Source organism: Enoplosus armatus, chromosome 2 (assembly GCF_043641665.1).
Source record: "Enoplosus armatus isolate fEnoArm2 chromosome 2, fEnoArm2.hap1, whole genome shotgun sequence".
NCBI lineage: Eukaryota > Metazoa > Chordata > Actinopteri > Centrarchiformes > Enoplosidae > Enoplosus > Enoplosus armatus.
In genome coordinates this window covers 22,994,823-23,021,305 of record NC_092181.1, presented here as the reverse complement: position 1 = coordinate 23,021,305, position 26,483 = coordinate 22,994,823, and the positions used below count along the sequence as shown (strand labels likewise).

Here is a 26,483-nt window from a genome sequence, read left to right as displayed (position 1 = left end):
TGCAGCAAATATTACTAATGATGAAATAATGAACAGTATTTGAGAACACACATACAATATTACCTACATTTGTCATGATAGATCAAACAATTGTCATGAAAGCAAAGTCAGTGCTTTCTTTAATTAATTATAATCCATTGCTTTCCTTTTATGCTGTTTATCTGTTTGTAAAGATGTCACTAATGTGTCATTTCACTGTAAAAGCTGTATTTTTGTCCATTTATTTTTTGACTTATGAGGATGTAGTTCTTTTGTATGTTTTAATCCAAAGGCCTGGACAAAAGAAATGCTCCTTGGCCCATAAATTGGCTGATATTAGCTTCTCACAGATATACTGGTATTAGTGCGTATGTCGGCCGATAAGTAACAAGATATTATTAGCCTGATAGAATTAGCCTTAAAAATCCAGTATTCATCGGGCTAGACACACAAATCAATCTTCTCCTGAATAATAAGAAAATAAGCAGAGGAGGAAAAATAAGCATAGAGACAATTTGTTATATTTACAACTCACCTAGCATTTACTCTGAATTGCAAAATACACATATCTGGAACTCCAAACAGGATAAAAGAATTTGCAAATAATGATATACAAACAGCACATACGTGTAAGGTCGTAGGACTCTGAAGTAGTCTGGAGCTGCAGCGCTGCTTTTTACAGTCTTCAATAGCTTAATGCCGCTGTGGGACACTGACAACACCTGCACACCTGTTCCTACACTACCCTGCACACACACACACACACACACACACACACACACACACACACACAAACACATACACACACAGGTTTAATAAAAATGAAAATAATAAACTCAGTAATTACTATCCTCTGAAGATTTACCACCCTCACCGATGCGGGGAACAGACGGGAAAAGTATATTTCCCAGGTTTCCCTGGCTGCCGTGACGATTGTTTTCTTCACATGCTCCTCCACTGGATCCATATTCTGTTCAACCCCGTGTTTAGCTGTCATTCACACAAACAGACGCATGAACCCGTGAATGTCAAACAGATGTGTTTGGATTAGAGCGTACAGTCTAAAAAAAATGTCCGCGGGAAGAACAGACAGACTACCGAAAAGAGCTTTCATTTTCTGCCTTTCATCCCGCGTGATGCGAACGCACGCCTCCGACAGAGTGTCGTTCACTATCTGCAGGAGAGGAGGAAAGAGGAGAGCGTTAGAAATTATTTACTTTGATCTTTCTAGGATGTTTCTGTTGTCAGGTAAAAATATGGAGCACAATTGGTGAGAGGTAAAAATGGTAAATGAATTAACAAAAAAAACAACAACTGCATGAATGTTAAACATTAAGCATTTATCTGTTTCATCCATTCAGAAGTTACCTGTTTGAAAATGAGGTCTAGCATTAGAGGATTGTTGAAGCTGTCTTTGGGATAAAAAACCTGTAAAAGAAAGAAAAATACTCACAATAGAAAATAATACAAACATTTTGACAGCAGATCATGATGGGGATTTTTTGTGTATTTTTGTGCTTGTGTATGTACACACCTCCTTCCTGAGGTACAGTCTCCAGGGAACATTGGTGTAGGTGTAATGCTCTTCATTCATGCTCTGATGAAGCTGTGTCTGGATGGTCTCTGTCTCTACAGGAAGCTCTCGGGAAACTGCACCAAACAGGTCACGTTACATTTTAGCTTCATCTTTATTTGATGTCCTTATTTTTCTTTTTTTAAACTGTATTAAGAGAGCGTGTCAATGATCTGTAGCTGTCCTGCTTTAGGACAGTTTGACTGCTTTGCTCCACTGTTATTCCAGAGAGCATTTTATTGTCCAAATATTGTTGTAATCTTGTTTACAGAAATGCTTTAAGGTCAAGTGCCCACAAGGGTTGTGTTTTCACAATCTGTATATCAGTAGGGTCACATGGCGCCTTGCCACCTGCCTGCTGTGAGAGTCAGTGCGTCCCTGTTTAACTGCCCTTCTGTAGTCCTGACCTTGTCTGGAACATGCTAATTGTTAGCAATTATTATTTTTGGCAGTGGTGATTTAATGTGAGAGTAAATGAGGTGAACTGTCACTCTAGTCAATATCAAGGCAGAATTTATGAATAATGTGAGATGTCCCCTAACAAACTGAAGTCTAGTGTCTATTGGCACATTTCAGAAGAGGTCACTGCTGAGGGGCACAACGACCCCACTGACTTTTGGTGAAAGACATAAACAAAAAAAGTATAAACAAAACCAGAAAGCCCCACAAGATGCCTTTAACTCTGCAGTGTGATGTGGCCTTGTCTGTGTTGGAATATGTGTATATACTTGAGTGAGTGTGAGTACCTGGAGGAGGTATGGGGAGCGGACGATCATGTGCTCTTGTTTTCGTGCTCTTGGTGGGTTTAAATCCTGCTTCCTTCATTGCAGACGCAGATGGTGAGGGGGCAACAGGACGTTTGGGCTAGACACACACAAAAACTTTCCCCTGCATGACTGATTTCTGGCATTGTTTAATGTGCATGTCCATATTGCTGTAAGCACTGCTTGCATTCTGTGACTGTGTATTTGTACACAGTGGAGTGTGTGTACCTGTGGAGCAGGAGGGTTGTCCATCTGGGGTTTGAGGATCTGTAAAGCTTCATCATGAGGGGTTTGCTTCTTCTTAAACTTCCCCTCAGGTCTCCTAAACATATCCACACAGTGTCAACATCACACATTACAGTTTGCAGGATTTTTCAACAACAAATTTAATGTACTGTATAATCTGTGTGTTTGTGCTTATTGTGTGTAAATACACTCATTCTGGTGCTGCGTGCTCACTGCGAGCAATAGGATCCCTGTCAGTATCTGCTGGTGGTTTGTTGTAGCCTGGGCTTTACAGTATGCACAGTTAATTCTGTGACTGAAGATAGCATCAACTGCTGTGCTGTATTTACAAGTAAAAACTCTGATGACTGTGCTCACTCCTCAACCTTTTATCAGTCACTCTGTGTGTGTGTGTGTGTGTGTGTGTGTGTGTGAGATCTCACCTCTTGCCAGGTGGCAGCTGGTCTGGTGGTGGAGGTGGGGAGTTGTACCTTTTGATGATTTCTTTAAAAACAATATAAACCATCTGATAATTAAGTAGATATTTTCTTTCACTGTGTTAAATCCAAATTCCAAACAATGTGTCTGCTATCAAGAAATAAATAACTTCGACTACAACTATGATCATCATTCAGTCATGTATGTATAAATCAGTTTAATGAATCATGACATGACAACATTTTTAAGCTTTTTAAATTCAGATACCTTGGATATCTTGGCTGGGGACGACATGATCTAAAGTCTGAGGTGAGTACTTCACCACCTCTCCAGCAGGGGGCGGAGGAGACATCACCACAGGGGCTAAAACACACACAACACACACAAAAAAACAAAACACAGCCAATAAGTTATGCTCTCTTGTAACTAAAATAAGAGTTTTAGTTAAAGGGACTGAGGGACTTTCTCTCTACTTCTTGCTTGCTCATTCTCTCATGTTTTCTTTCTCTCTCTTACCAAACTTCCTGGCTGGTCTGTCCTTGTCTATGGGGACACCAGGAGCCTTCCTCCGAGGGACGCTGTCCTTACCTGACTGAACCTGAAAAAGCCACACAGAGAGGACAGAGAGTTTGCATTCACGACTTTGCAGACATTTAGTCTCCTGTGATTTTGTTGGGTCAGGACAAAGTCAGAGCAAAGAAAAGGGGAGAAAAGGACATTGTGCTGTCCTGTACAATTTGTTTGTTACAATTGATAATATGCAATTTGGCATGATATTTTTATCATGTCAATATCTTTGGTACAAGGATTGTTGTGGTATTTTGGTGTTACTGTGAAGTTCAGTGGACACATTGATTTCATGTTGCACTAAACTGCACCCACATAAATAAACTGTACCTGCGTCACCATCTGAAAACATCTGGTTTGTGCATCAAAACATCACAACATCATATCATAATGAAATATTGAATTATTACTCTGGATAAAAGAGATGATATCACCTGACCTTTATTACAGCAGACTGACTAACCTTTTGTTATGTCTGGCTATGTTCTTTGTCTGTTATATCTTTTTGTTTTGTCTGACTGTTTGCTTCTCATTTTCTTTACTCAGGTGTCTCCTGCAAATGAGATCTTGATCTCGATGAGACTCCTTGATTACATAAACATATATACATACATATACTTGCTTTCCCCTGAGTGATAGAAATGAGTGTGTTTCTTATCTGGGATCTTCTGTTGATGAGCTTCTGTAGGCATTGCTCTTTTTTGCCAGCTTTTGCTCATCATCCTGACTACAAGGATCTTATTTTTATTGCAAACAAACCACTCACTCCTTCCATAAATGGAAACTGCACCTCATGTTGTGCATATAAAGCCTGAAAGAAAACTCTAACATTTTCCATGAAATAAAAAGCACTGAATCATTATGTAAAATGTCATCTTGGACTGTTACCTCACATCTCTTAGAGTTACTGACCTGTGCAGCAGCATTAGCTTTAGGCTGTGCTGGCTCAGCTTTAGTGGAGCTCTGTAAAGGGTTGGGGTTGTGGTGGGGGGCCTGAGGCTGAGTCTGTGGCTCAGCAGGAGGCTGAGCTAGAGGCTGTGATGGAGTTTGTTTCTGTCGAGCAGTGAGAGGATAAGGGCTGGGCGGGATGTTTGCTGCAGCGTAGGGAGTGGGAGTGAAGTTAGCGTAGGGGCTGGGTGGGATGTTAGCGTATGGACTAGGGGGTATGACAGCATAGGGGCTGGAGGGGGCGTACGGGCTGGGAGGGTGGTGGAGCAGAGGGCTCATGGGAGGGCTCGTGATCGGGGATGTGGGGGGGCTTGTCACTGGGCTGCTGACCATGGCCATGGCCTGCATGGTCATCTGCTGAGCCTGAGAGACAAAGAGATGACACATTAATTCCAAAACAAGAGCGCTGGAACAAACAAACAGACGCAGATCCAGACGGAGGGTTTACCATGATGATGGCCTGCTGGTTCACGATAGCCTGCTGCTGCTGGGCCAAAGCAGCCTGCTGGGCATCTGGAGGAGAGAGGAGGAGACACACAGTAAACAGGATGGAGGGAAGAAAATTATGCTTGATGAGTGTTTTTTCTCATATTTTTCTTCACACTTGATACGAACCAGGTGTTACAGGTGCCACTGCAGCAACAGGAGGCGACATCACGCCTCCCACAGGAAGGACTCTCACAGCTGTGGACACACAAATGCACACATAACATTTCTGTCAGGTTTTAAGTGTGTTTGTTTTATTACGCTTGCTCATGATTTATGGAGATATTGAGATTCTTGCGGCTCCGTCCAAATGACTCCATATTTACTATGTAGTGCATTATATCTGCTGTCCACTATTTTATTTCATTTCCTGAATCTGCTCCCTATGTAGAAAGCCCTCAGAAATTCTAACAATGGAATGAAAAAGGTAGTCCACAGCATGTACACCACTTTCTGCTAACAGTCCCACAATGTGTTGGATTTTATAGATGGAAAAAAAAAGCTGTGCGACACTACACCTGTCAGTGATGAAGTAAATTCACTGAAGAGTAAACTATCGAGTATGTTAAACAGGAAATAGTGAAAGAGTGAACAAGGGAGTGATATCAGACAGAGACGGCGTTTTTGACTGACCCCCAGGTGGAGGTGGGGGGCCGGTTGACTGCCCTTGCTGTTGCCACCCTCCTCCAATTCCCCCGGCCCCCTTCATCCGGCTGGACAGCCCTGCAGCTGACTCCACCTCCTGTGAGAACAGACAGACAGACTTTAGAAGTGAACATCAGATTCCAACATGAATGCGTAAGAAAACACAAAGGAACATAAGAAGAAATACTCAACCAAATATCTGCTTTCGACTCATAGACATCTGAAACCTGTCACAAAGGCCCCCAAGTAGACACTGCATTACATACACTTGCTTTCCCCTGAGTGATAGAAATTAGTGTGTTTCTTACGACAAAGGAGGTTTGCAGAAACACACATATCTTCATTAAAGAATGGTATCAAAGAAGTATTATTTTGGTATCAGTACTGAAACTCAGGTACATTTCATAGGATACCCTGCCCCACTTCTGAGAGGTGTATATCTTGCTGCTTCTCAGGGGACAGCAGCTGTATTCAGCTTGAATGTACTGCAGTTACAATAGATTCTAATGGCAACCCAGAGTCTCAACAAAAAAGTATAAAACCACTCCAGCAGCAGAATTTACTTCCCCACAGCTGCTCTGTATGTTCAGTATGCTCCAAACAATTGTCACTTAACTAACATATCAGTAAATGTACTGTATTCACTGGAGGTTCGGGGCTATGAGGAGGCGATAACGTAGCTGTAGAGAAACTACGCATCAGCAATGGGGCGGTGGATTATGCTGCAGGAGTGGTTTGCAAAGTTCCTGTGGATTCTTTGTTACATTTTGACTTGACTTTTTGCAGTAACTGGTTCCCCATTGAAATCCATCATAACTGTTGGGAATCTTTTCTGTGCTTCCTCATAAGCCAACAGGTGAAGTATTTGATACTAAAAGATAGCTTAGATCGTGGAGTATTCCTTTAATAGATGCATTTGTGCATTTGTGAATGTGAATATCAACAGGAGTGCTAGAGAGACATACACAGAGATAAAAAAGCACTTTTTGACTGTCAAATCAGAGGAATCCCCCCTCGTATGTGTGCAGCCGTTCCATCAGAAATCAGCCACTGACCCATAAATCCGCAGGCGTGTGTGTTTGTAGGCTGTGTCTCATTAAATAGTAAGCCCTTCATTTGCCAGAGTGTCAGTTCCTCGTAAGCAGATCCCCACGTTGCCTGGGTGGGAAATCACCGTGGCAATCTAGTGGCTGTGACAGTTACGGTAACTGGGTAACGTAATAGGTTGCTGGGCGGGAGAGGTCTGTAGAACACATCTGATACATGCTAATTCCTGTCAGCCACATCCGATAGCACGGCTAACATTCACCACATCGCCGTCCCAGCTGAAGACTGATAGATCCAACATGGCCAGCATTCACTGCACCATTGCCCTGACTAAATACATACACATCTAACTCAATCAACAACCATCAGATATTACTACAACAATAACTTTACTACATATTCTATCGCACTTGTGCCCCGAAATGTACATTAAGTGTATGGATTACAGATAAAGCACCTTATTTGAAATAATGACTGCAAACTATAACAAGTATGATTCTGTTTGAGGCTTTCTCTTCAGCTCTGAAAGACAAACCTTTCTTATCTTAGAAAATATGGGACCGATAAGACAAGAAGCTCCTTACCTTACTTTGATTCATTCTTTTACTGTATTATTGATATATTTGCTTGTTGTTAGTTTATACATATATACGCTGTTTTCTTCTTCTTTTGAATTTATGTATTAATCTGTTCTCATTTTCTTCATCTGTACCTCTTTTATGCCAAAAAAAGCTCAATAAAATTGTAAATGTATGTATGTATGTGACCAGGCAGTGTACTAAAAATGTAACGATGTAAATGTTTCTGCATTTAAACGAGTACACTTATCGCTAACTCTCAAATAATAGAGCTTTACAGAGCTTTACATGGCCTGTGCAGTCACCGACCCCAGTCGATGGTTAACAGAGGAATCCCCTCTCAGGTGGTCAAGTGTGTCAGTGTGAGTGAATTATGTAACTTACTCCAGTTCCGTCAGACAGTACAGGGTCAAACAGGCTGTCGAGATAACGATCCATCCCTCTCTGAGGCTCTGAGTCTGTGAGAAGAGAGGAGAGGGGAGCGCTTCATGGTCTGCTGTGCTCAAAATCAATGTGTGTGAGCGTTCGTACGTTTGCTTAAATGTGTACCTGGTCCATCAGAGCCAGGTAAGACTGAAGATATGACATCATCATTCATGTTAAACCCACCACCCAACAGGCTTCTGTAAAATGAGAAGAAAACAAGAAGAAAATCAAAGTTCTGCTGCACAAATTTTATTTTTTGGCTTTTTATGAAATATTGGATAATTTTACTCTTTTGGCATTAAACATTTATTCAAATGAAACCATCTATGAGGTTTAGAGGGGAAATGTCTCCTTGGAGGAACTGCTTACAACTCATAGACATCTGAAGCATGTGACAAAGGCCCCCAAGTTGATGGTTTGTAAGGGGTTTGTATTGTATTTTATAAGCTTCTCATATGTTTTTTAATGTAAAATTAATTAATTTGAAAAATAACTACAGGTGTCAGGTAAATGCAGTGGAGTAGAAAGTACAATATTTCCCTCTGAAATGTAGTATAATTGTAAGAAGTATAATTATAAAGTAGTATAAAATGGAAATACACAGGTAAAGTACTAGTAATTGCACTTGTACTAAAGTATAGTAATTGCGTAAATGTACTTAGTCACTTTCAACAACTCAAACCTAAACAGTGACAAAGTCATCTTGCCAATGGTTGGATGAGCTCATGAAATCTCATAGACAGACAGATCAGCGTGTGTGTGTGTGTGTGTGTGTGTGTCTCTCACATGCTGGCATTGGGCCGCACTCTGGTTGGTTCCTGTGCAGAGATAATGAAGTAGCTGCTGTGTTTGGGGAAGTCAGCAGGAAGCTCCAGGTCTGACATCAGATCCAGAACATAGTCTGAGCCCTCCAACTCCACCCACTGAGCCGGCTCCTTCAGCAACACCGACCAGCCATGACGTCCCTCCACCACACCCCTACACACACACACACACACAAAAATACAGTGATACTGAGAGAAACGTAAGCATGTTCATGTTCAACAATTCCTGATTCTCCTTTAGTTTCCTTTTTTCAACATTTTCCATGTAATCCAAGCCATATACAGTATTTGGTTTTACAGTAAGATGATACCTGTGCTGTAAGATGTCTTTGGCCATTTCTTCTCCTGTCGTCCAGGAGTGTAGAGGACACAGGAAGGACACACCTGAAGGAGAAAAGACATGGTGTAGATATGAAAATAGCTTCTGACAAACAGTAATTAGAGGTACAATTGGGAAATGATGTGGGGCGTTTTTTTTCATCTTATAATGCATTAAGAGCCATTTCAATCAGGTTATGAAATAATTCCTCAACTGTATCAACAACACAAAGTTGATAGCAACCTCCCCTGTCTGTCTTTGAAGATTTACACAGACACCAGCAGCAACAAACAGACACAAACACAGCCAGTGAACCAGAACGAGTATCAGGTGTTGTCTAATCCTCAGTAGACTTGCCAAAAGGCCAGAGGACAGATTAGCAGGATGAGAGGAGGAAATGAGAGAGAGACAGATAACTCTTCTGTGCTGAATAGTGCACTCATTGACTGGGCCCAGGTAAAAATGCAACATGAAAGGTGAGGTTGGGTCAACGAGGGGGAGTCTCTCTCTGTTGCAGGAGGGCAGACAGTTACACACAAGTATTCGGTTTAAGATGATCAATACATTTACAGCTTGTTTTATCTTATTTCATCCATTTTATTGTTTTTTTTAAACTAGAAAGTCTCCTGAGATACAATATCTCTTTTATAAGAGAGGCATGGCCAACATGGCAGCATAAAATGTTTGTAATGGTGAATACAGATGCAGATGGTGGTCCAGTGCTCAAGGCCACTTGACTGCAGATGTTGAGTAAAGAGATCTCTCTCTCTCTCATTTCTATCTAACCAACATTTTGCAACTAGAATATATAATTAGTTAAAATCCCCGCTTTGACCACTTGGCTACATGTGTTGTGTGTGTGTTGTGTGTTCTCACCATCGAAGCAGTGTATGTGCAGAACAGTGTGAGCTCGCTTGCGATTGGCGGTCCACTCTAGCAGACAGGGTGGGTACGTACGCACATACTCTGGCCCGACATTCACCCGCTGCAGAGCTTGAAGCAGACGATGCTGACACACACAGTCGTAGCCCTCCGGCCCATAGTCAGACACAAACCTACAACAACAACAACAAGCACAAAGAGAGATGCAAAACAGCCACTGAAATCATGCACAAAGATCACAGGCAGGCACAGAAAAGCAGGTAATAAATGTACTGCATGATTAAACACGGAGATGCTGCCATTGCTCTTTATTCCATGTATAGTAATGTAAATATATTTCCCTTTTTGACTGTGTTTCTTACTTCAGCAAGTACTTGGCCAGCCTTTGAGAGGGCAGGAAGGCAGAAAGACAGGAGGAGAGGAGGAGCCAACCACGCTCTGAATTCAAAATGTTAGGGTTCCTCCACACCTAATAGAGGGGAGGAGAAAATTAAACTAAAGAGATAATTTGCAATAATAGTGAAAGACTGCCTTATTTGGGTTTTCATTTCTATCCCACCAGCTAGAAAAAAAAACGAGCTATGTCTCACCTGATTGGCTACCTGAGCCAGGATCTCATCTCGGAGGCTGGGATTGGCAAGTCCTCTCTGGATGATGTAGTTCCCAAACAGATTCTCCTGAGCCCCATTCAAGTTAGGATCACCCATGAATCTTAGTATCTATTAAAGCAAAGATATTTACACATACTATAATCTGCAAGTTAGTTCCAAGAGGTCCTTAGTCTTAGCTTTTCATGTTATGATTAGGCTTGCTTGCAATATTTGGATATGTCTTACTGCGAGAATAGTCTGAATCATTGACTTTTTATGTGTTTGAATTTAAGTACTGTACACATGTATATGATTTCCTGACATGAAGCTGTTTAGAAGCTGACTCTGAGGTACCAGGATGAAAACGTTCAGCGCTCCTTGTTTGAGCTCCTCATCCTGTCGAATCAGAGAAAACTCCAGCGGGGCTGTCAGCATCCCAAACAATGGATCCTACATCAGACACACACACACACACACACACACACACAGTGCATACATGATTATACACGGGTGAGTATTTAGGTAGTCACATGGATAGAGCACTGCATCAACACTGTCCTGGGTCCAACCCAGATGATTCATGTTTTATTCATGTGTTAACACACTTTCATGAGTAGATGTTTTTTTGTTTTGTGCTTGTGTGTGTGTGTATGTGTGTTTACCCTAAATATGGCCCGAATGTAGTGTGTCATGAGGTAGTTGTTGATATCCAGGGGCAGGGTCAGCTGGGGGTCAACCTGAACCTTTGGAGCCTGAACCACCGCCAAGCAGTCAGAATGCAGCTCTTCACCACCTGTACACACACACACACACACACACACACACACACACACACAGCAGGCCATGTGTCATCACAGAAATACGACAGTAAATATTGTTGAACCCACCTGCAAACAGGGTGGAACACATCTGTTGATGGAAGCTTATTTATAGCACTGACTGACTGCAGATCAGTGTGTTATATGTGTGTGTGTGTGTGTGAGTGTGTGTGTGAGTGTGCGTGCACACCTGAGGCTGCCTGTAGCAGGGCTGCCAGCTCAGCAGGGATAGGCAGTGTTGTCACATTCACCACTTCTCTATTGATGCGATCCTACACACATTGAAAAAACACACACGTACACATTTATATTACACACTAAAGCTGCATCTTCATCTTTTTCCCTCAAAATGTGGCTCACCTCCCTCTCAGGTACTTTCACTGTATTTCATCCTTCACTCACCTCCTCTGCCTTCCTTGCCGGCTCCACCACTGTCTGACAGAAAGACAACAGTATCACACTTCACACATTTGTTCATTTCTTTATTCATTCTTCAAACACAAATACTGCAAATGTCCCCAGAAGTTTCCCTGTTCACGCAGACACAAACACAGCGTGCATACCCTCATGTAACGCTGGCGGTTGACGATGAGCAGTACAGTGGAGCGGAACCTGATGAGGTACTTCCTCCGCAGAGCAAACTTTTTTCTGTTCAAGAAAAGTGTTACCCATGGAGGATGGATTATTCATACAGATACAGATAGAAAGCAGAGAAAAAGAAGTTGGTTGCAAGTGCGTACGTAAGCATTTAGTAATATAAAAACACAAATATTCACACTGAAAGATGCAGGCACGTTTGAGTTTTTAAGTCTGACATTTTACTATAACGTCAGTCACTGTAATTAGAACAGACAGCACAATTGATGCAGCAAGATTTATGTTAATCACATTTATAGTTAGTTATAGTTTCAGTGTATGATGTGTCATTTCCCCAAATTCATCAAAGCGTGACCAACAATCTCTGAAATATCATTACAGATTCAAAGCGTTTGACCTAGAGTTTATTGCCATTTTAGTGTCCTCATTAAGACAGGAGGTGAATTTTACACATTCAAATAAAATGCAAATTCGCATCACGTCTTGCAGGTTTCGTCGGAGTGGCAATGAGTGAGAAATCTATCACCTTTGATGGATGAGCACAGCCTGAATCCTCTGACCCTGTCTCCTCACATCAAGGACAAAAGAAGCAGGCTGTCTGTGATAAGCTTTGACCTGTTTGGTGCTGTGAAATCAAACACTGAAGCCTAAATTGCCAAGCTGAGGACTGAAACTCCATACTCAAGCAGGACAGCGTGCTGCCCATTAAAGAAGGCTTCGAAGTCAACCACCAGGAATAAACTGACACTAATGGTTTTCAACCTGAGCACTGAGAACCAGGATGATTTTTAGAACAAGACATTTTTTTCTTCAAATCTAAGAGCCAAAAAAAGTATACAAGTTGTTGACCTCAGGTGAACATTACCTGACCACGTAGCCTCTGCAGCGAGCCTCAAGCAGGATCACACGGCGCCGGAACTTGTTAAAGTTCTTTCGGACAAAACACATGCGGGTGTATCTCTGCAGCGTCATAGCAGCGATGTTCAGCACTCGGTCACGCTTCCCCTCCAATAACTGATACAGCTCTTCTTTAAGGAAAATCTAACACACACACACACACACACACAAATGTAAATGAAACAGTATTTGTTTCTTATGTATGATTCATTTGACCTTTTTTTGTACATGTGTATGTTACTGAGAAAGCTCACCTTACTGACTCCCAGCTGATATGTGCCGATCTTGACCGGACCGAGCTTGTGGAGCATGTAGACACAGTTTTCTCCATCTGCAGGTGGAGGATCCTTCAGGCAGAGCAGGGCTTTATACCTGTGTGCACATACAGTACATAAAAACACACATTTAAAATGACAATTCGGTGTGAATTCTGAAGTAAATGTGAAAAAGGATCAGTGAAATCCAAAGCTGCAACATGTGTCTTATCGTTGGCTGTCAATCTGAGAGGCCTAGTGTGAGGCTACTTGGGTTTCCTGAGTTTTGGTAGTTAAGTATTTGTTTGTATTTAGTAGTTTTAGTGTAAGTCTAATTGACTGTGAATGACTCTGAAACTGTCTTTCCACTGTAAGTCAAAGTGCTTTGGCAGCCGGTGGTCAGAGGTGCTGTGAGATCAATTGGTTTCAGCTGCTTTCCTATTGCAGGAGCTGGCAAGTGCCAGATGGCTCTTTCAGCCTGAAGAAATTGGTGTGTGAATTGCACTCCAGCCAGAAAAAGCCAATAATCCCAGCAATTTTGACAAGCTGAAAGTGTCAAGTGGAAAGGGGAGCAGAAACTATTCTTTTCAGGAAAGAAAGCTGAACAGGAAGCTGAGACAGTCTGTACTATATTCTAGCGTACATGGTTCAATTAGAGCTACATTTCTCCTCAAATATGCTTAATGTGAAGATTGTTAAGTAACCAACCTGGATAGGAAGTTGTGAAAGTGGAATCTGATTGGATAACCCTCCTTCCTGATATGGATGGTCTCCATGATACCAGAGTAATGTAGCTGAGTGCTGATCAGCTCCATGTCAAACACTCCTGGCTCCTACATATACATATACATGCATACACATAATACACATGAGCTGTATATCACATATTAATCAAAATGCAAAAAAAACCCACTGCAAACCTGCACACTTCATCCAACTTGCAAATATACCTTATGATGGTTTGGCTTGATGCATCGCACAAAATAAGGGTTACACCTGCCACAGATAGATGAGAACGAACGGATGGATAAATGAATGTATGATTTAATGAAGACTTAGTACATTAATCCTGCGCAAGGACGTCAACTCTCCAACTGAAAGGAAATGAAGGAAAACCAACTTTCTAAGTAGAAAACAGTAGAGCATGGCATGGCATATTGTCTATTAACTGTTTCAGACGGAAGATCTCCAGAGGCATGATCAAGCTCAAATGAAGCAAAAGATAAATGGCTCCTACAAACACTGACATTGGAGGCTTAGAAGTTTGCCAGAACTGATCTCTAATCCCTTTAGTCTAATGGTACAAAACAAAATGTTCAGAACTCGTTGTCTGTTTAGGCACAAGGACATAATACAGTGTGACTCATCATTATTTTGCATCACCACTGACAGGTGCAATGTCACCTAAGTATAATTTAAGTGTCTGCCTTCTAAGGAACAAAGCATACAGTTAATGTGAGAACGTATGAGGGCACTACATAGTGCATACATTTTATACTATCTGGACACTCAAATTAGCATATAATACTTTTCAGTGGCAACTAGGGAGCAGTTTCGAACACAACTGTGCCATTTTCCACTGATGTAATAAAGGTGTGTTAGAGGTTTCCACATAAAGGTTAATTGAGTGTAACTCAGACCTTTCCATCTTCTCCAGCAGCTCCTGCAGGCTGCTCTGGAACTTTGCGCTGACCGTGTTGGCCTGATAACGACGAGCCGTGCTGCTGTGGCGCACGTTAGACCGCTGCTGAGACACGGACTCTGAGTGCTTTAAGAAGAGGCTGGATACCATCTGCACACACACATACACACACACACACACACACACACACACACACACACACACACACACACACACACACAGAGGACAAAGAGGTAAACCACAGTGTTAACAGTCAATCCTGAATATCCTGTCATATTGGTGGATAATATTTGTAGTATGTGTATTGAATGCATAAAATATTTCTCTTTATATAGTACTAGTTCAACTTACTGTTCAACTTACTGTCAACTCAGAATGTATTCCTAACTCACACAATACTTACTACATGGGTATTTTATATATATATTTGTATATTTCTTAACCGAAAGGTTAAAAGTCAAAACACACAGTTGTATTGTACGACATCATAATACAAGATGATGAGTAAAAATCATGATATTTAAATGTAAGTGTAAGATCACTGCTTATTTGGGGAATAAAGACTGGGGAATACTGTAAATGTACTGTAAATAAGAGACAGTAAGTCATAAGATAAAAGTGTATATGCACATCTCACTCTGTTCTTGCTCTGGATGAAGAGGTCTAAAACATCCTGGCGGACCATGTCGAAGTTCTTATCTAAGAATTTGTGCACCTGCAACACAAATCATTAGAAAAGTGTTACAAAATAAAAACCAGGAACATGTGTGGACAACTAAAAGTATTAATCCAAGGTGGAGAACTTAAGTGTATAAGTACATTGAAAAAGGACTTTGAAGAAATAAAACAAGGTCTATCCAATGAGAATCAATGAGAAGAAAATGTAGAAACATCAGAGGTGGACTCGCTTTGGAAGATGCAGAAGTACGTAACACAACACGTTTACAAATTCTAGGAAATGCGATTTGGTTGGAAGAATCTTCTTACTTAACAGTAGTGTGGGAGACTGTGTGGGCACATGAATGCTAATCATTCCCACATCTTCTGGTCAAGTGGAAAGATTAACACATTTTGGGAGAATATATGTTTAACCTTAAGAGACATGTGAGGTTACGAGGTCCCTAAGGACAACAAGATATTGTATCTAGGCTTGATAGCACAAGAGGTACTAATAAGAAGCGGACTGCAGCTCTGTAAAATTTACTGGCTGCCTGCAAAAAGACAATAACTAATAACAGAACCTCCCAGACAATAGAGGGACTTAGAAAGGGAAATATTTGTGATGGAAAAATTGATTGATTGTTACAAATAAAAAGTGACAAAAAGGAACGTTTTTACAAATGTTCTTTCTGCAAAAGAAAGAAAGAAATCTACCTGATATGTGACCTTCCCAGCATAGTGTTTCAGGGTGAACTCTGGCAGTGGCATCTTTGGCCTGGCATATAGCGGGTTGTTTCCATGGTGATAGTGGCACTTCTGAAGGAAGGTGTGGTCTGTTGCCTAGCGATGAGCGGAGACGGTTAATGGTTGGCGAGCCATGGAAACTAAATCTCTACAGCACAAACACATGTTGCCTGTGTGTGATTTCAGCAGTTTGCCTCAGTCAGCTACTTGTGTAACACCGTGTTCATATTTCACTTTGAGCATCAGAGACGTTTCATAACACGTTTATCTCAATACGAGCTCTGTCAGCTTCTTAAATTGGGAGCCTCGGGAATAATGATAACAGCAGGTACGCAATTAAGTGAGCATGTGGGATAGTTTTGTATTGATCGAAACTGGCTATAATACACTTCAGTCTCCTGGTTTTATGAGTGAGATGGGTTTTTTTATAACTATATTGTAATATAATATATAACTATTATATGTTTTATAAATTTCTTTTCAAAACTGAGGTATGAAATATTTGAATCATGTGTTATTGTCAGCTGTTGCTTTTTTTTCCACAGTGCACCTAAATAATGTAAGATTTCAAAAGTTTCTTGTAATCTAATCTAACTTCATTTTAACTACACATGCTCACCACAGGAGTCTGTCTTGATTGGATCTTATAGAGGTTTTCCGATGGAGTAATGAATTCTTAACACCCTTTGCTTTAATTAGGCACTGTTTATATTAATCAATCTTATTTTCAGTTCACTCCCATCAATATCAGTGGTGACTATTACATATTATTATTACAACTTTAGGAATGAAGAGTTTAGGTCAACAGGTGTGGATGTACCTGAGGGAAACCGCACTGGTCATCCAGTATGCGCAGTATCCCATGAGGCTTAGCAGCAATGAGGTCAAGACAGGCCTGGTTGAGGCTGAAAGGCTGCTGTTGCCACTTTATCTGCTCCCGCATGTACTCCTCCTAAAAACACAGCACAAAAGTTCATCAGGTTAGTGTTTAAAAAACTTTTCTTACTCCACTGTCGGCCGTTTTGAGTCCAGTTGAAGTGCCGTTGTGTGTTTATGAAAACTTTTCGGAAAAGCATGACAGTCAGGTTACAAACAAGGCTCTTTATCTTTTTACTTTACATTAACGCCACAGACATACATGTATTGAGCCAGTAAACATTGATGTGGTGTTTTGCAGAAAAAAATATCATGAAGCAGGTCAATAATCAGTTTTTCCCCTTTCCCCAACCTCATTTTGGACAATCTACGATACCCTGATCCTGACTTTTTGTGTGTGTGTGTGTCAGAGACATGACAGGGTCTGTAGTGAGAGCCCATAGCTTTTCTTTACAGCGTGAACGTGTCTGACTTTTACTAATAGTCCACTGGTGAAAACCGACTTATTCTATTTTATTCTTTCTTTCATACTTTTCAACCATATTTAGGCCGGTTTTAACCTACATGTCTAGATGTCTTTTGACATGCAAATCAGAAAATCCATCCTCACTGGGAAAATACAAGCATGTGTATGAAAATATTAACTTGTAGTTTCCCTAACCTGCTCCTCCTGGAAGATGACCCTGTTAAAGAAGAACTGCAAAGTTTCGTTGGCGTAGTTGATGCACAGCTGCTCAAAACTGTTCACCTGTAGCTCCTGGAGGATAAAGAGAGGAGGCATTGAGGAGTGAGAAAGTTAGTTAACACAGGCCAGACACATCAGCGCTGTAACATTATTGAGCGAGATCATTCTTTAGCTTGACCTCAAATCCATATATGTCCAATATGGAGATGGAGAGGGCTTCGTTGCGAGGGTAGACCCGTCCGTTGATGCGCTCTGTCAGCCAACTAAACAGCAGCGAGTACAGGATCTTGGCAACGGCATCTCTATGAAAAACACACAATAAGGTTTCTATGGAAACAGAAAACCCGGTTCCTATGGAAACAGAGGACATCTGAAAAATCTCTCCCCCAGCCCTGACATCCTTTGTCCTCACATGCCTCCACCAAAAGATTGGAAGAGAATATCAAAGACTCTTCACTCCCTCTCAGTAGTCTCCTGGTGTGATTTTAGATAAAAAAAACGAGGACATTAAAAAGCCTCAAACAAGACTGTCAGACAGGCTTTTATCTCAGGTTACTTCACGCGAAAGTAGGTGCGTAGTATTTAATTTAACAGATACTATATTCAGACTTTTATTCACACACCTGGCATCCACAGCGCTCTCCACTGTGAGCGGAGTTAAGATCTTCTCCCTTACTGTATCCTGGGGGGGTCAAACACATCTGTTATCTGACAACATCTCTTTAATTATTATAATATAATTCCTTATATCTATGGTGTGTGTGTGTGAGGGTGTGATTGTTTAAGCGAAGTGTGCTCTACTCACTGTCATTTTGAAGGTGACAGACTTCTGCAGGCCGTCAGGTGAGACCTGCAGCAGCTCAGCTACCACCCTGATCTCCTGTGCGCTAACCACCGACGCAACCTCCTGACCCTCAGCCTGCAGGGACACACACACACACACACACACACACACACAGAGGCATGCACATTCATTATTACCATCATCTATCAACATCATCATTATCATTCAGCCGTGAAACTAAATGCATTTATGTAGCCTATTTGTGTGTGTGTGACCGAGAGACCTGGTGTGGCTGGAAGTAGACGTTCCCCAGATGAAGGACAGAGGACAGCAGTCTGTAGATGCCGTTTTGCTCCTCTGGGGTGAAACAGAGGATGTCCATGGCACTCAGCAGACGCCTGAAGTCCTCTCCATCATCCTTCCCCTCTATGGTACAATCCCCTCCCTACACTCACGTACACACAAATCACACACACATACACTGTTATCAACAACAGCATACTTACCCTCAGCCTGTTTAATCGCAGCTCTAATTAAAGAGGAACTTATCAGAAGCTGAAAGTTTTGTTTCTGCCCGACCTCCAGGAGTTCAACTTCTCACCTTGATGCAGTGATGTAGAAGCATACGTCAGGGAGTGTCAGTACACTGTGACATCACTGCTGAGGGTGTTTACTGCTGCAACAAAGTGCTCTTCTGACCACACTTTCAACCAGAGGGAGCAGTGAAACACTACTTTACAGCCTGGGGTTACAATACTATCAAAAAAATAAGCCACACGTGCTGGTAGTAGTAACCACAAACTTACGATAACAATGTAAATAGTCATGGGTCTTTAATCAGCATTGGCATGAGCAACGTGGGGATTGCAGTGGTAAATGGCAATGTCAGCATACAAGCGTGCTCACAATGACGATGCTAACATGCAGATGTTAAGCAGGTATAATGTTTAACATGTTCACCTTCTCAGTTTCGCGTGTTAGTACATTTACTAACTAAAACTAAACACAAAGTGCAGCTGAGACTTATTTTTTTAAATTTTTCTGGTGTTTGGACGTGACGATGCTGCTGGAAGAAAAGTCAGAGGATCGCCAAAGTTATTACAGTTTATCCAGTGGGGATCATGAATGTCTGTATCAAATATCATAGTAATCCATCCTATAGGTGCAGACATTTCAGTTTAAAATAAAAATGTCAACTTAATGCTGGCGCTAGAGGAAAAGTCAGCAGATAACCAAAATCAGAAAAATGCATCCTCTGTTGAGTATGAATGTCTGTACAAAATTTCATAGTAATCCATTTAATAGTTAGAGATAATTCCATCTAGACCGGCCTACCAACCAACAGACCAACAAACACTGGCATCACTAGCGCCATGCCGCAACATAAAACTAGATCTATTTTTTCACCAATCATTGAAGACTTACTAGAGGATATACACAGTAACAAATTATATCATATTTATGAAATAAATCAGCTAATTACATTTATCACTCAATATCTCTCAGATACAAAAAATCCAGGCTGCAAAGGTCCCTGACTCTATTTGGGAACCACAGTGAGTTTTATGTTGGTGCTATTAATCACTTTGTGGAATAAATGCCACATTTTCAAAAAATTGACATCTCATTTTTTAATGTGACTGTGAAATTGATTACAGTGACCACTCCTTATCTGTGCTGTGTGTGTGTGTGTGTGTGTGGAGGGGAGTGTATTTCATATTTCTCGGAGCACCTGATTCAGATAGTAGTAAGTCTCAGCTTCCTGCAGATAGAGTGAGCGCTTCTCATGAGGAGGAAGACCTGCCAACATCTCATAGAAGATGTGGTAGTTCCTCTCCGATTTGGCCTGTGGATGAACACACACACACACACACACACACACACACACACACAGCCACATGACATATATAAATCAACTATCACATGCACACAAACAATTAGAAAAGCTCTATGATTGAGATCTGTGGTGGTAGATTTACTGAAGTGGAAATAGTACTGCAGAAAAGACAGCGTAATGGATGAATGACTGATGAACAGACTGGGTTGTATAAAGATAGAGAGCAACATGTTTGACACCTACAATCTCCTCTTTCTCACCATGACTCAGTGGTAAGAAGACTCCAACCTGACCGGCTGTGTGCGTGTGTGTGTGAGTGTGTGAGTGTGTGAGAGAGCTTGTGTTTTTCACCTGAAAGACAATGCGGGACTTCTCCAACAGGTACTGGGACGTTATGGCACCGCTGATTACACCCCTTGTAAATGACACACAGGCAGATACATAGACACATATGCATGCACGGACAAACACACACACACACACACACACACACACACACACACACACAAACAGGTCATGCATGTGTAATGTGCTCGGATCTTCTTTGTCACAGTCCTAGCAGAAGATCAACTACTCATCTAACTGTGTTACTGGGACATGTTAGCATATTCTCCACTTAACCCACTGTCTGTGTGTGTGTGTGTGTGTGTGTGTATGTGTGTCTACAGACGTGCACATAGGTGACCAGAAGCCTACTCAGAGTAAAGTTAACATACAGGCTGCTTGTTAGCTTTACAAAGGCTCATGTTTATCCCAGAGAAACTACAGCCCATCTGGAAATGGAAATATTATATAATAAGACATGACATACTGTAGAGTAACTGTGATAATGCATTACTATAGCAACAATCAGTTGTAGTCTGGTATCATGGGATTAAAAAAAAGCATTTGTGAGGTCTATGTTTAATATGCTGCCTAATTTCAACAGTTGTAACAAGCATGGAAAATTACGTGTGTTATTATTTATGTGATCTGATTTTAGCCTGAAACTAAAAACCATTGCTGATGTTAAATGAGTTCTTAACTCCATTGGTAGAAGTTGTTACTACTCACTCCTCCATGTAGATCTGTGTGTATTTGCCAAAGCGTGAAGAGTTGTCATTGCGCACTGTTTTGGCATTCCCAAAAGACTCCAACAGGGGCGTGGCCTCTAGGATCTGACCAATCACCACAGACAGAAAAGTTACCATGACTACCTTTGACAGGGATGGTGGTTGTCATGAGAGCAAAAACAAGGAACACTTTACCTCTATCTGATGGGAGATGGTAGAGAAGAAGAGAGAAGAGAAGAAAGTGTTAGCTTAAATGATCACAGTATTAACTGTATTTGTACACAATATACTGTATATCTACCTGTTGTGTGACGTTGCATTTGTGATGTATGGCTGTCAGGTAACGCAGAATCAGTTTAGTAGCTTCAGTCTTTCCTGACCCGCTTTCTCCGCTGTAATGATGAAAACAGCACATTGCAGACACAGTAATAAAAGCAAAACGTACTGAACACTCAAATAGCACTTTGCTGTTTAAAAAGCAGCTTTCAGAGTTCTGTCCAAGTGCTGCTAGTTGAAATTCACGGCCTTATTCAGCCAAAGTGAAAAATGCACAGTAACAGCATTTCATACCTGATCACAATACACTGATCCTTTTTGGCATCCATCATGGTGGTATATGAGAGATTAGCAATGGCAAAAAGATGACTGCAACACAACAAAACATTTTTTAGTGAAAAAATACATCATTATATGATGTTTGTGTGTACGTGTCTGTTATGTGTGTGTGTGTGTGTGTGTAACTGCGCGTGTGGATGTGAGGTGGTAGTGAAATCCATAACCAAACTCTCCCTTGGCAACCAACCAACAGCAGTGTAATAGGAGCCTCTTACTAACACCTGAGAGTGCTGCATTAATACCTCTATTTACCACCAAACTGTGGCTACAGCCACACTAACTTATTTTAATTTCAAAATTGTATCATGTACACTGGATATGCTCGTGCCAGTGTAAACAGAAAGCAGATTGTCTACTCTTGTTTGCTTAGTTGCATAAAATACTTAGAAGGAAGAACAGCAATGGCGAAAAGTAAGACCGGTGGTTTCTTCGCTTGGACTGACAACAAGGTGGAGCATGGGTGTCTGCATCGTTGTTTTCAAAAGTCCCAGTTTGTGCCCGTCCACACTAAAACACAATCCTGGAGATTTCAAACTAATTATGTTATCACAGCATTTTCAAAAGTCTTCATTTTAGGGGTACGAAAACATTGAGTAGTGTGAACACTAGGCATGAATGTTTTTTGGCCAATGGCCTAGCTTTCCATCAGATTTTGTAGAAATGTTCAGGGGCTAATTGCCCTGGTCTATCACACACACACACACACACTCCCAGGTCTTACGGAGGGTTGTCACTCAGGCCGCGGCCCCCATACTGAAGCACCATGTCTGTGCCATAAATGTTGAGCAACTTGTAGGGATTCACAGACACGAGGATGCTGCCTATGTAGGTCTGTGTGGAAGAAAAAAGAGAGAAAGAAAGGATAAGAAGGAGAGTGGATGTAGCAGGCAGTGTCTATGGCATCTGATGACATTAGTTATATCATCTACAAATTAGAAATTAAGCATACATATACAAGTTCCTGGTCATAGCGCTTCTTCAGGTTCATCAGCACTGTGGTCTCATTCAGCTCACTGAAATTAAACACAGAGGAAATTAAACACACATGTACAGAGCACATATTGTCACACCGGAGCTCACTTTGACTTCCAATATTAATTACTTTTCAATGACATTCAAGATCTTTCTCTGTGAAAACTGGTAATATTATGTAATGTCACTCTCTACAACGTTTTTACTTTGGAGCATGTCAGGAAATGATTATGGAATAATTTCTTTCATAATATAAATATCTAATGCAGGGGATTCCTCAGGGTGTGAAGTGATGATTGTTCAACAGTGATCTACTTGGGTGTTGCATTATAGAATATAATAATAATAAAATACTTATAGACTTAAAATACTTAATGCAGTGATTTCTTTCTGAAATTTTCAAGGACTTTCAAAGCCTACTAGGCACACTGGGACACACACACATACACTGTAAATTGTTGCTTGAAGAAACTGAAAGGATATGCATTGAAATGAGCTGTGCTGCTCTACACTGGAGCAAAAGAATGCTTGTGTGACAAGAGTGAATGAGCTGTGAGGCTGTTTGTTAATACAGGATTCTGCTTACGGCAGCTGTGTCATGTCCTCCATTCCCTCCGCCCAGCGTTTCACCCTGTGGCCTGTTGAGGGCATGCTTAGGATAGAGTAGATCTGGACACACACACATAATGGCGTGTAATTATTCCAACATTGTCAAAGCTTAAGGGATATTATCATCACTTGAAGTAGCTAATATATATATATAATATAAAAAATGCAGATTTTCAAATATTCTAATCTGTAAACTCTACAGGAAAATGTTTTTGTGGGCCATCCAGCTTCTATGTTGTACACTTCACAGTTATTGCTTGTATAATGTCTATATCTCATTACCTCCTAATTTATTGGCCATCATCTGTCATTAACAAATCATTAAAAACTTAAAAAGTGAAACACCTAATCCTCCTAAAATGGGCAAGTACAAACACATATGAATAAACACATGAATTCATAAAGTTAGCTACCTTATCATACCAACTTTGACCAGGTACTCTATCTCTGTCAGGAGTCCATTCTGTGTCCTGAGACTGTCCGTCCACAACTCGAGGCGCAGGTGAATATCCTTCTAACACCCCGTCTTCTCTGTACATGGACCACTTTGACAGATTCTGAACCGTCCCATGTGGTAAAACCCTCTCAGCTGCCCAAACATCTTCCCCTCCTTCCCCTTCTCCTCGGGCATTCCTGGCCCAGTGTCCTGAGCGTGGCCCATAGGGAGGAACCACAGCATAGCGATTATCCTCACCCTGCAGGCCGGTTGGCACGCTGTATGAGGCATAGCGAAGCTGCTGGTTTTGGATGGCATCCGACAGGCTTGGGTTGTGGAACCGACGTGTGAGAAGAGAGCCATCCGGCAGTCTGTGGAACAAGGAATGTTTTTCTTCAATTAAGAACATGTAACGCAGGGATGTACAACATTGACATTGTGGAATTGTGATATAAATGGCAATTTATGCTACTTTTCTACATATAGAGCATTTCCACTGCAGACACTTTCCCAGGGGACCAAGAACCTTTTGAGGAAGTAAACCTGTATCATGAATCATGGACCGAATGTCGCTGATTGGTCAAAGACAAACTCCTCTGCAACTTGTGTACCACACACAAAACAAGGACTGTTAAAACTCTAGTATTGATATTGATTTTTAATGACGTTAAAAACAACATTTGGCTTTGTTTCCGCGTTCCCAAGTTTAAGAAATTAGCAAGATAAAGAGAGAAAGTGTAAACAACCTGACACCTGAGTGAACAAGAGACAGAGGGAGCTGTGGTAGAGAGGGGTAGGGAGTTGATGAGAGAGAAAGAGAGAGAGAGAGAGAGAGAGCGGTGATAAGAGGACAAAGTGAGAGAACAACTCCTTTTCCTCCTCTGAATGTCTCCTTTTTAAGCCTTCATTATATCCAACACATCAGAGTCACGCAACAGTAAATAACAACAAGCCATCTCTGTGTTGTTTTCTTGTGTGTGAAAATAGCGTTTCAACATTGCCATTTTTTTAATCTATCATCAGGGGACTTTTGGTTCCTGGTTTTGTTTCTAAGTTTAGTCCCTCTGGTTACATAGTTCCTGAAACGTTTTGGTTGTAAAGTGCTAATATAAGCCTATCAGGTCATTCTCTGCCCTAGTTTCCATTTATAGTGTAGTTCCCTACCTGAAACGGACACCATGGAGTTCCTCATTCAGCAGCGCACGGGAAATCTTGGGAGTTGAGGGTTTGGGTACACCTGACAGTACAGAGTTATCTGACAGTTGATATAGACCTGTAGACCGAATAGCCTGGTTTTGCCTCAGAGCAGCTGAAAGGTTGGGAGTGGAGGGCTTCTGGCCAGGAATAACCAGGGAACCATCAGGGAGCCGGTATGATGCATTACGAAGGTTATCATTAGTAAGAGCCTGCAAAGCAAGACACCAGGTAGTTATTCAAGGCTGTAATCAGAATTTGCTATATTGTGCAAATTATTGTCATCAAATTGTACAATTCAGATGTCTGAATTGGCTACAATGATATGTTTGATTTTCAAAAAAACACAGGTACCGGGTTAATGAAAAAAAAAAATGAAGGTACATTTAACAAGATACACACTTTAGACAGGTCAGGGGCAACTGGTTTCCGTGGGTCAATGATGATGGTTCCATCAGGCAGAGTGTAGGAAACACCCTTTAGATAGGGATTCTGCAGGGCGGCTGTCAGGTTGGGGGTCTTTGGTTTCCTTGGGTCCACTATAATAGTTCCATCTGGGAGGGTGTATGAAGCTCCTTTCAAGGCTGGGTTACAGAGGGCCTGAGTATTACAACAGCTGGTTTCAGTTAAGGTAAGCCTGAGAGGTTAAACAAGTACAATTCAATTAATCAGTAAAATTAAAGCAGCAGCTTAGTGTATTTGATTCCCAATGATTATTAACAAAACAGCTATCAATTTGTGGAAACTATTTCAAAGTACCTGTGCCCTTTTACACAAGTCCTACTATATAGATGAGAAGAGAGGAAGGAGTAATGGATCAACACACACACAGTTACAGGTGGTGTGAAACATAAAAAACAAAGAGTCTGAATCCATAGCTAACCTTAGCCAGGTTTGGTGAAATGGGTGTATTGGGGTCATGAACCCCTTCCGGTAGTGTGAAAGAGGCATTTCGCAGTGCTGAGTTTTGAAGAGCGCTGGAGAGGTTTGGAGAGACGGGTTTCCTTGGATCAATAATGATAGTACCATCGGGCAGGGTGTAAGATGCACTTTTCAGGTAGGGGTTCTGAAGTGCTGCTGCAAGGTTTGGAGACTTCTCTTTCTTTGGGTCAATCACAATGGTACCATCAGGGAGAGAAAAGGAGGCTTCACGCAGAGCTGGGTTATTTAGGGCTTTCGCCAGGTTTGGGGAAATGGGTTGCTGAATGAGAAGAGACAGAAGAGTGAGAGATATATTCATGAGTTTTAACTATTACATGGTTCACAATAGAAGGACGAGAGAAGAAAGAAATACAACAATAACAGGCAAATGCATGAGTCATGAGTTACTTGCTGTCTAGGGTCTACAATGGTGCCATCAGGGAGAGTATATGAAGCAGTCTTGAGATCCTGGTTCTGAAGAGCTCTGGAAAGGTTAGGAGACATGGGCTTCTGGGGCACACGTGGGTCCTGTGTTTGTGAGGAGTGATATGGGAGAGTACAATTGTTTTTCCGTATGTAGAAAAACATACATGTAAGGT

General features: G+C 41.4%; 1 protein-coding gene across 1 annotated transcript in view; it reads right to left on the bottom strand.

Moving 5' to 3' along the window:
- Positions 1-26,483, bottom strand: part of myo15ab (myosin XVAb) — a 41,285-nt gene that overhangs the window by 8,807 nt on the left and 5,995 nt on the right. The window contains exons 3-55 of the mRNA XM_070915412.1: positions 26,293-26,412; positions 25,847-26,164; positions 25,366-25,563; positions 24,934-25,175; positions 23,747-24,140; positions 23,311-23,393; positions 22,702-22,765; positions 22,474-22,583; positions 21,708-21,782; positions 21,439-21,529; positions 21,333-21,338; positions 21,139-21,242; positions 20,437-20,500; positions 19,981-20,094; positions 18,532-18,693; positions 18,270-18,383; positions 18,088-18,146; positions 17,643-17,766; positions 17,441-17,536; positions 16,724-16,855; positions 15,874-15,999; positions 15,137-15,214; positions 14,498-14,649; positions 13,808-13,853; positions 13,566-13,690; positions 12,858-12,975; positions 12,572-12,747; positions 11,673-11,757; positions 11,512-11,544; positions 11,300-11,381; positions 10,954-11,084; positions 10,646-10,741; positions 10,292-10,420; positions 10,064-10,170; positions 9,696-9,874; positions 8,812-8,884; positions 8,463-8,654; positions 7,800-7,873; positions 7,635-7,708; positions 5,614-5,722; positions 5,110-5,178; positions 4,943-5,007; positions 4,459-4,857; positions 3,496-3,577; positions 3,247-3,342; positions 2,985-3,045; positions 2,545-2,638; positions 2,299-2,416; positions 1,514-1,629; positions 1,348-1,407; positions 1,078-1,153; positions 854-969; positions 607-725 (exon numbers count right to left, since the gene is read on the bottom strand). Of these exons, the coding sequence (XP_070771513.1) occupies positions 607-725; positions 854-969; positions 1,078-1,153; positions 1,348-1,407; positions 1,514-1,629; positions 2,299-2,416; positions 2,545-2,638; positions 2,985-3,045; positions 3,247-3,342; positions 3,496-3,577; positions 4,459-4,857; positions 4,943-5,007; positions 5,110-5,178; positions 5,614-5,722; positions 7,635-7,708; positions 7,800-7,873; positions 8,463-8,654; positions 8,812-8,884; positions 9,696-9,874; positions 10,064-10,170; positions 10,292-10,420; positions 10,646-10,741; positions 10,954-11,084; positions 11,300-11,381; positions 11,512-11,544; positions 11,673-11,757; positions 12,572-12,747; positions 12,858-12,975; positions 13,566-13,690; positions 13,808-13,853; positions 14,498-14,649; positions 15,137-15,214; positions 15,874-15,999; positions 16,724-16,855; positions 17,441-17,536; positions 17,643-17,766; positions 18,088-18,146; positions 18,270-18,383; positions 18,532-18,693; positions 19,981-20,094; positions 20,437-20,500; positions 21,139-21,242; positions 21,333-21,338; positions 21,439-21,529; positions 21,708-21,782; positions 22,474-22,583; positions 22,702-22,765; positions 23,311-23,393; positions 23,747-24,140; positions 24,934-25,175; positions 25,366-25,563; positions 25,847-26,164; positions 26,293-26,412 (6,326 nt within the window). The remainder of the gene's footprint in view (positions 1-606; positions 726-853; positions 970-1,077; positions 1,154-1,347; positions 1,408-1,513; positions 1,630-2,298; positions 2,417-2,544; positions 2,639-2,984; positions 3,046-3,246; positions 3,343-3,495; positions 3,578-4,458; positions 4,858-4,942; positions 5,008-5,109; positions 5,179-5,613; positions 5,723-7,634; positions 7,709-7,799; positions 7,874-8,462; positions 8,655-8,811; positions 8,885-9,695; positions 9,875-10,063; positions 10,171-10,291; positions 10,421-10,645; positions 10,742-10,953; positions 11,085-11,299; positions 11,382-11,511; positions 11,545-11,672; positions 11,758-12,571; positions 12,748-12,857; positions 12,976-13,565; positions 13,691-13,807; positions 13,854-14,497; positions 14,650-15,136; positions 15,215-15,873; positions 16,000-16,723; positions 16,856-17,440; positions 17,537-17,642; positions 17,767-18,087; positions 18,147-18,269; positions 18,384-18,531; positions 18,694-19,980; positions 20,095-20,436; positions 20,501-21,138; positions 21,243-21,332; positions 21,339-21,438; positions 21,530-21,707; positions 21,783-22,473; positions 22,584-22,701; positions 22,766-23,310; positions 23,394-23,746; positions 24,141-24,933; positions 25,176-25,365; positions 25,564-25,846; positions 26,165-26,292; positions 26,413-26,483) is intronic.